Here is a 9,538-nt window from a genome sequence, read left to right as displayed (position 1 = left end):
TTGCCATGATACGTTTATTGAATAGAGACTTTGCTCTGTCATCTTCTAATGTAAACAAACAACAGAAGGTTCCAGCCTGTGGTACCTTGAAGGATCTGATGGTGTTCACACAGATCTCAGCAGCATTCTGAACACATAAGCCTTCCTGGGTACAAATACTCCAGCCTCAGAGGAGGCTGAGGCCTGGATCCCTGTCACCCACCCTGGAAGGGAACACTCAGGCACCAGGTCCCTGGAGGGATTGGAATTACCCCAACTAGCAGGGCTCTGCACAGAGGAGAGAGACACATTCAAACTGCAAGGGGTTTTGAGTCAAATAAATAAATACACTAGAAAAAAAAAACGACATATATTTATAAAAACTGGCCTATGACAATTGATTCGGGGTGACAGGGGCTAGTTCTCTCTGTATTTTGAGAGACCAGCACATACACGGGGTAGTCCAGATAATGAATTTGGTTAAAGACACAGGATGTGATTAACTTTCAGTGACTGGTGCTGATTTTCTAATTGGTTCTTCATTGCGGTCTCAGGTTCATAGAAACTCTTTGTGGAGGGGTTGGGGGGGGTGGGATTTTCTTTCAGATGACCTGATGTGAAGACTTTCACGCATTAATCGTCTTAGGGATTGGTCATCTGGTGGTCCCAGACCTCATCCTCAGTGGAAGCACAGGGACCTGTCCCTCAGATGTGGCTCTTCAGTGAGCAGATGATAAGAGGGTCTGTGTTTGTCCCTTCATTGGGGAGGCAAGGGGAGAAGATAGGCCTGAGGGCTTCTTGGAAAGAGGCTGGAGGGAAGCTGTAGATGAGGGACTCGTCTGTCACATTGTAGAATGCTATGTGTCCAGATTCATAGTCTAAGAAAACACCGACCTTATTCACAGGCTCTTGGACATGTTGCCCTTTCAAAGGTGATGAGACCCAGAGACTGTAATCCTCTCCAATTTTTAAACCTATAAGTGAAAAGAGGTCCCCAGGGGGCTTTGGCAGGTTTCCCTTTCTGTTCACGGAGTCCTTGCAGATGCCCACCTCCCACTCAGTCTTGTTGCCCACTTCCACCTCCCAATAGTGTCTTCCGTGGGTGAAGAACTGAGCTCCCAGCACCGTCGCAGACTGGTCAAATCTTTCTGGGTTGTCAGGTAACTGCTGTCTGATCCCTCCATATCTCACACTTTTCAGATCCTCAGACAAGACTAGATAGGCATTGGCAGTTGCTGGATCCAGGGTTATCTCTGCTGCAAAAGGCGAAAAGAATGAATTTCCCCTTAGCCTTCTTGAAAACCATCCTCCAAACGTGGTACTCAATGCTAAATTCTTAGTATTTACTCCTGTTCTTTAAGTGCAATGTAAGAGAGCATTGTGTTTACAACAGAATCTCTGGGCTCATTTCACTGTTCTGCAAAATAAAAACAGGGAATCTCCAAAAAGAAGCAGACAAGAGTCACATGGAGAAAGATGATTAGCCCACCCTAGAGGGAGAGAGGAAACTCTAAATAGAGGAATGAAAATTGTTCTGTTTACCAGACAGGTTTAGAACTCAGAATCCTTTATCCACAACAGGATGCCCTTTGCAGCTTTTATTCATGTTAGCCATGTTTGATTCTGGTTTTTCAGTTTGAATGAGAAAGAAATATAGGCAATTATCATTTACTAAACTCTCTCTAACATGCCAATCATTTTCCATGCATTATCTCATTTAATCAGATGGGTATTATTACCTTTTCTCATTTATGTGAAAAAAGAAAACTAAGGTTCATAAAGATTTGGAAACTCCGTCAAATGACACTTACACGTAAATAGGAATTCCTAATCAGTATTTTCCATTATAACATGTTCGAATGCAGGTTCATAAGAGTTGGTGCAACTTCCAGTGACATTTTAATGAAGCACACTGTGGGCCAGTGGGAAGCCTCCTCTCCCAGCCTCCTGGGAGGAGGTCACAGAGAGGCTTCCAACTTACACTAACTCTTCAGACACTATAATACAACTTTATACTTTTATTTATAAACTAAAGCCCAACCAGATCTACTTATCTGAGTGACGAATGTCTAACCCCTCAATTGTACAGAAGATTCTATGAAAGCAAAGACAATTTTAGTCTTATTCATCATTGTGAGCAAGCTCAGAGCTCAATAGCATAGTACTGGGCACAGAGTAGACACTTATCAGATATCTGTTGAGTCCAAAGTTCACTAAGCCTGTCTTTGAATGCAGATTGTCCACAAGATCAAACTGAAAATTAATGCTGATCTGACTTGGTCTCAGCCAGTCTAAATATATGGAGCATGTTAAGAGAATAGTTTTTTAATGTTCCCTCGCTGGGATTTAAAAGTTTAAATCAGTTTTTATTCTAGCAAAAACAGAGCTAGAAATGCAGAAACTTCTGCAGAGAGGTATATATGTGCATGAACAGGGGATAGATAACCTACGGTTGGATAACCCAGAACAATAGAAACAAAGGAAGGACGAGGAGTCCTTAGATAGAACACAAAGCCAAATAGAATCAAGTCTCACTTCTTCTCTCGGGTCAAGCACTGACATGGTCTGTGGCCTCAGCCTGGTGTTTAGTACAGGGTCAGGATAACTGCACTTAGAATCTAACATTGGTTGGTGAATATTTTATATTGGACAAAGCTGCCCAAGAGATGGGTTCTGCATCCCTTAACATAGACTGGAGTTAAAGGTGGAAGTCCCTGGAGGTTTGGCAAATCAGGCTGACTTACTGCTGAATTTTCTTAGCATCTCCCTCATTCCAGTGATGTGGCACAGACTCAGTTCTGTGGCAGTGGCCTCTGGACACTGAAGCAGGAGTGACTCGCTCCTATAAGAGAGCAGAGACCTTCACTCTCTCTCTCCTTGACACAGGACCTGGTCCCTCTTGAGAGTCCATCTCATCTAGCCCCCACAGCATAGATGACTTATGTCATCCCCCGATCCATTCCATCAGTGTCATAGCCCCGTCCAAGATGGAACTGAACGTGTGACCGAAACCTACCTTTCCAGGGCTCCTCTTATTTCCTAAGGGTATAAAAGGAACAAAGGTTAGCATGGGTTCATTTTGACCACCAGGAAAGATGAGTTCACTTTAGAAACAGTCCTTTGCAAAAGGTCACAGAAACCACTTCCCATGGTCCCAGCGCACTCTGAGAAGAAGCACGTAGGACAGGGAAAAAACAAAACACCAGCTTCTTCTAGGGGTAGTTTTTGGTGAAAATGAGATGTTTGTCACAGTGATTAAAAATATTTCGTTTTGTTTTGTTTTCTGAAGACAAATGACTTGCAACATAGTGAGATTACATATTTTGTTCTTTTACTCATAACATCACTTTGTCAAAGTACCTGTTGTCAACAAAGGAGTCAAATAGTAGTCTCATTATCTGATGCCTCAGGGAGGCAGAGATGAGAAAAAATAAAAAATTTTAAAAAAAGGGAAATGGCCCAATGAGAGCTGAGATAATCTATGTGAAGTCGAAGTGCTTTTTTTGTTGTTGTTTTTTGAGGGCACAAAATTAAATAGTAGCATCCTGTGGACCAGTCCAAGAAACAGACCTGAAGCTGGTGTTGGCTCACCTGGCTTACATTGGAGAAGGTTCTGGAGAATGCCTAGGAAGGCAGAAGAGCAACGATGGAGAGGAAAATGGTTTGAGCACACAGAATACCTGGGTCTTGCCACCTATTAGCTGTTTTAAATGCAAATTATCTTATTAAATAAGTGCTATTTTAGGCACCCATTTTGTAGATGACAATCACCTATAGTCTATATCATAATACTATTTATCTTTGCCAGGTCTTGGAGAAGATTATATTTAGTGTGCTCAGGACATAGTAAATCCTCATTAATAAACTTAACAAAGTATTTGACAAAGCTGAGATTGCAAGGAGGCAGACACAGAAGAGTTTGTTTGGGTCGGTCTATTTTTTTTTTCCTTTTTCCTTCTTTTCAATACTTTTACTGACATATAGAATATCAGTTCTTTGGGGGAAATGACTTTTAAGGCAGAACTTAGTTTTTAGGTAGATAGAGAAAAATATTTCTATGACTATTTTTTTTTTTTCAGTTCTAGGGCTTAAACCCAGGGCCTCATGCATGCTGGGCTAATGCCCTACCACTGAGCTCCAGACCCAACACTAATTCTTCTAACACTCTCCTGAATTTCATTCTCACCTCAAAAGATTCAAAAGCGGAGTTCTGACATGTAGACTCTATCTGTCCAATCATTTTGCTTAAGCTTCTGATTTGCTGGGTGAGCTGGATCTCGTTGTCCCTCAGTTTCTTCATGTTCTCTCTTTCCTCCTTTTCTAGTAGCTGCAGCTGGAGCTGTTCCTCCTCCTTCAGGAACTGGTGCATTTTCATATATTCTGACACAACCACCTGTTTACAAGTTTTTGTCTCTTCCTGGCATCACACAGGTGCACAGGCACACACACAGACAATATAAGAAAATTAGTAACGGAAACACTCCTAGATGTCCACAGATTTTTAATCCTTACAGAGTCCTACAGTAACAATTCTTGAAACTTTGTACATAACATACATCTTCTATTGACTAGCTCCGTGGAAAGTTTAATGTTTTCAAAGATGTATATGCAACACACACAATAAAATCAAAAGCAAAACTTCTGTCCCCAGGAGCTATCATTCTACCAGAGGAAACCAAAGATAAACAAGCAAACAAACAAATAAAAACATAAGAGGTGATAATCAGTACTATGATTTTTTAAAAAAATAAAGTAAAATTAACAAAAGAGAAACTTGTGAAAAATGCATGTATTCATTTATTTGACAGATACTTATTCAATGAAACTAGGCATTTGGTCACGTACTAGACATAGAAATGTACATCACAAATATTTGTACTTCAGAACTCAAAGTCTGCATAAGCAACGGCACATGCCTGTAATCCCAGCGGCTCAGGAGGCTGAAGCAGGAGGACTACAAGTTCAAAGCCAGCCTCAGCAAAAGTGAGGCACTAAGCAACTCTCTAAATAAAATACCAAATAAGACTGGGGATGTGTCTTAGGGGCTGAATGCCCCTGAGTTCAATCCCGGTACTCACCCCCTAAAAAAAGAGAACTCAAACTCTATTAGGAGGCTTACACACCCATATATTTTTAAAAAATCTAATTAAGTATATAGTTCTTTGCTTTAACTGATAGGCAACTCAAATCTGAATAAGTGACTAAGCTTAGGTATATATTCAGGTTTAATTCAAGCTACTATTCTACATTTACATTCCTTTATCTTCATGTATTTTTTTTTTTTTTTTTTTGTACTGGGGATTGAACTCAGGGCACTCAACCACTGAGCCACATCCCCAGAGCTATTTTGTAATTGATTTAGAGACAGGGTCTCACCGAGTTGCTCAGCACCTTGCTGTTGCTGAGACTGCCTTTGAACTCACAATCCTCCTGTCTTTGAACTCACAAGCCTCCCCAGCCGCAGGGATTATAGGGGAGCACCACTGTGCCTGGCCTCTCTTCAATTACTTTTAATTTGCATTCTCTCTCTTTCTCTCTTTTTTTTTTTCCTAAAAACATTTGAGACATTTCTTTTAAAATTTATTTCCATCCTATATTATATGACTGTAAGTATAACGTGTGCATTTTTTGATCATTATAATCAGAGCCATAATAGAGGTAACCAAATTTGTCTAGATGCACAAAGAAGAAGATTTAAAAAAAAAAAAAAAAAGTCTGCCTGGGGGAGGTTGAACTTGAGCTGGGTAGTGAGATTGCCAGGTGGACAAGCAGAGGTAGGCAGCCTTAAGTAAGAAACTCATATTGTGGGACCAGGACCAGAAACAATTGCCTTATGGCTCTCTGACATTTCACCATGTATCTCTATAGCCTTCCTCAAAGGATCATACACAAGCATAAAAATAAGACAAATACTGACCTTACACAATATCACTCTCTCCCTCTCGTGGGTCAGTATAGCCTGAGATTCCTTCCTCTTTTTACGCAGAAGACTTAGGATCTCCTGGAGTTTCTCCTGCAATAAAGACAAACTCAGTGGCTAATGAGCAGAGCACCAAGTTGGGAAGAGACGTGAAAACAAATAACAAGAAGGTGCCTGGGAGCCTGATTGGTCCTAGATTAATATTGAGCAGCCAATCTTACTCTGTGTTGCTCCTCAGCCTCACTCGAGAGATACACTCTGTTTATTCCATGACTCTGGCTTGCAAAAACATTTACACTCTGCTCATCATCAGAGAACACTCTAGTGGAGGATAGTCTCCCACAGGTGCCTGGTTCCTCCTCATTCTGCAGCACCTGGGATCTGAGCTGCCTGCCGATGCTAGCCAGTCTCCCCAGTCGCTCATTGGGCTGGAAATGAGGGCCCCCCAAAGTCCTCCAACACTCAGGACAAGATAAAAGTGTGTTTTGTTCCTCCCAGCTCTTAAGGAGACACCTCAGGCAAAAGCTATGTCCACACTCAGTGGTCACTGGGCTGCTGAAATAGTCCAAGCAGATGAAGCAGGTGAGTTCTTCCCTGAGATTCTCCATCAAATCTGCCGTAGACATTTTGTCAAGGATGGACATCCTGGCAAATTTACGCTTCTGTTCTGGGATTAGAGAAGCCCTTCTTGTGGTTCTATTGTTTTGAATAACAAGTGGGCGATCGGTTGCTTTGTTGTTAAGACACTCTTACTCTCCTCTGGGCCTCATTTCTTCAATTGACATGGACTCTCTCAGCACAAAGCCAATTATGACTTAATGTGGAATTCCTGTACACTAGGTTCATCATCGACCCCAAAGTTTTATTGAAATCTCTCTCTACGAAAAAGCCACCCACTGCATTCTGACAGTATTTGTTCCTAACGGTGTTATCCTTTTGAGAGTTGGTTATTGTATGTAAATAGCACCAGGAAACCATTTAAAATATTGGTTGTAGGCTGGAAGTTGGGATTATTTGGTGAAAACCAGCAAAGAAATTTGAATTATAGTGATCTGTAGTAATATCTGAATTGAAAACATGGCCCACATCTTTTTGGAAAACTGCACTAATGGAAACTAACTGAAAACGAAAACAAGAAAATTGGAATATATATTGCTTTACTCAGTAAGTCTTTTTCTCTGCTTGACCACAGGCTAAACATTCTATTCCTTTCACAGGGACTGTGTACTTTCTTTTGATTTTATTCAACCCCTAAACATGAGAACTATTCCAGTGAAATAGTCCTTGCCTTTAGATAGACAATGGATTGGCTATCAAAGTTATATTTATTGCTCTGCCCTGCAGACCACAGTACTCACCCATCTGCTATCATGGAAACATTTAAAATGACATTCTTATTGGAAGCTGACTCAGGAGGCTATCACATTATAAAGTAGCTGGAGAGAATTACACCTTAGTATAAATATAATTTTGCTTACTTATTTTTGCCTTTTGAAAATGTCTACTAGGCCTTCTCAAACTCCTTATTCGCTGTCCATTCTTACTGAAAAGATATTAAATGAGCAGACATTTTTCCTATGAAAAATAAATTTCTAGCATGGAGATTGTGTGCACTATCCACTGTGACTATGACAATGTTGTTAATTCACCCTGACATGTGCTCATGAGTCAGTTCTTACCACCTCTACTTGCTGGGTGCTAGAAAATAGAACATAAGATCCATAATGCCCTTCTTCAGAGTCTGACCACTTTGACACTCCCACTAAGTTCATTATATCGTGTTTCCATTCCATACTATCACTTTTCAGCATGGAAAAGCAGGGATTGAATAACAAGTGGGCGATCTGTTGGTTTGTTGTGAAGACACTCTTACTCTCCCCTGGGCCTCATTTTTTTCAATTGACATGTACTCGAGGGTCTCCATTACTCAAGTTATCCTTTTTTTTTTTCCCCCAACTTTCAAGGTTCCAACTGATTCTTCTTTCCCACTGATCTCCAACAGGATGTTGGATAACTTTTCATCTTGAACTTGGAAAAAAAAAAAAAAAGAAATTCTCTATCCCCCAAGTGCTTCTTTGTCTTCCTTCATCCTAGCCCAAACTCACCTTTCTAAAGCCATTAATTTAAAATATTTTAAACACATGCCTTGTACAGAATTGGTGAGTTATTGGGATGGAGAATCTAAATTAAGAAAAAGAAAATGTCATTGGAAAGAGTTGTATTCTTTAAAACAGAAAGAAAGGTGGCATCATGAAACCTCTATTGCTTCTAGGCACAGCTTCAAAATACTGTTAGGAGTTGGTCTTAAGAAAGGATCTTACCAAAAAAAAAAAAAAAAAAACCAAACAGACAAAAACTACAATGAGTCTAATTGCCACAACTAGAAAAAAAGATTTATGAACTACCACCTCCATTCAGTGTGTTATCACTACACAAACCCTCAAGGAGGCCTTGACATCAACCAGAATCATTAAAATAAGCCTTAGCATGGAGTTATGGTACATCACAGAGACTGTATTCCAATTTGGAATAGGGATACTGGTATATTCTACATTCAAGTCACACTGATCTGTTCCATTCCACTTCCCTCTTCCAAATAAACTCCTTTCTTAATAAGCTTCACAACATAATGACTGTGTCTTATTCATCTGTGTCCAGAAGAATTCTTTGCATATAGCAAGGACTTATCTGTTAAAAAGTTTTACATTAATAAATAAAGAAATCATATTATTACAGAATAACAAATTTCTACCTACTGGAAGTCAAGAGATCACATAGTCTACTTTCCACAGATGATGCAGGAAATTGAGGTTCAAATAAATTTAAGCTGGTCTCCCAATGCATAGGTCATATCAGGACTAGAAAATGGGTTTCCTATCTCTTGGTCAATATGCTATACTTCATTTCTTGTGTTGACTTGCAAGTAAATGAAAATTTCCAGTTTTCTCAAGGAAATGTATAGAGCTCAAGTGCTGTCAGAAGGAAATAGGACAGCCAGGTGCAGTAAGGCACACCTGTAATCCCGGTGGCTCAGGAGGCTGAGGCAGGAGGATCACGAGTTCAAAGCCAGCCTCGGCAAAGCAAGGCACTAAGCAACTCAGTGGGACCTTGTCTTTAAATAAAATACAAAATAGGGCTGGGGAAGTGGCTCAGTGGTCAAGCGCTCCTGAGTTCAATCCCTGGTACAAAAAAAAAAAAGAATGAAATAGAACAGCTGTCATCATGGAGTGATGGTTACACTCACTGACTGTACTCCTTAGGAATATAGACTTCTTTTTCATCTCTCTAAACTCATTGACTGGATGAGTGGGCGAATATTCCCAAAGTATATCACACCAACCCCATGATGATGCTGCATTGTCAAGTGTGAATTCTGAGATCAACAGCAGAAGTAGCTTCTCTGGCCCGTCTCCTCATTAGAAGGCTGTGGTAGTGGTATCCCAAGAGGTCCACGGTGACAGCTGTCACCCAGATGTGGCTGGTGTTTGAACAGGTAGAAAAGAGGAACTTTAGCCAAGGCAGTTGCACATGTCTGAAATCCCAGAGACAGAAGGCCGAGGCAGGTGGTTTCCAAGTTCAAGGCCAGCCTTAGCAATGGAATAAAACCCTGTCTCAAAATTTTGAAATGAGGGGGAAAAA

General features: G+C 40.6%; 1 protein-coding gene across 1 annotated transcript; it reads right to left on the bottom strand.

Moving 5' to 3' along the window:
• Positions 1–490: 490 nt before the first annotated feature.
• On the bottom strand, positions 491–6,543 carry Triml1 (tripartite motif family like 1). The gene is made up of 6 exons (XM_005329187.3): positions 6,121–6,543; positions 5,897–5,992; positions 4,166–4,396; positions 2,996–3,018; positions 2,724–2,821; positions 491–1,235 (listed from the first exon to the last, which is right to left on the bottom strand). The coding sequence occupies exons 1-6, from the start codon at positions 6,541–6,543 to the stop codon at positions 685–687; spliced, it is 1,422 nt and encodes a 473-aa protein (XP_005329244.1). The 3' UTR covers positions 491–684.
• Between the last annotated feature and the right edge of the window lie 2,995 nt (positions 6,544–9,538).

This window comes from Ictidomys tridecemlineatus, chromosome 14 (genome assembly GCF_052094955.1).
Source record: "Ictidomys tridecemlineatus isolate mIctTri1 chromosome 14, mIctTri1.hap1, whole genome shotgun sequence".
Taxonomy (NCBI): Eukaryota; Metazoa; Chordata; class Mammalia; order Rodentia; family Sciuridae; genus Ictidomys; species Ictidomys tridecemlineatus.
The sequence above is the reverse complement of the archived record's forward strand: the minus strand, read 5'-3'. Positions and strand labels throughout refer to the sequence as shown.

Bases quoted from the DNA above. Each gene is read 5' to 3' on its own strand.
- Triml1 (XM_005329187.3), bottom strand. From the start codon at position 6,543: ATGTCCATCCTTGACAAAATGTCTACGGCAGATTTGATGGAGAATCTC. The intron at 4,397-5,896 runs GTCAGTATTTGT...GTGTGATGCCAG, and splicing joins AGAGAGTGATATTGTGTAAG to GAAGAGACAAAAACTTGTAA. The intron at 3,019-4,165 runs GTGAGAATGAAA...TTATACCCTTAG, and splicing joins CCGCTTTTGAATCTTTTGAG to GAAATAAGAGGAGCCCTGGA.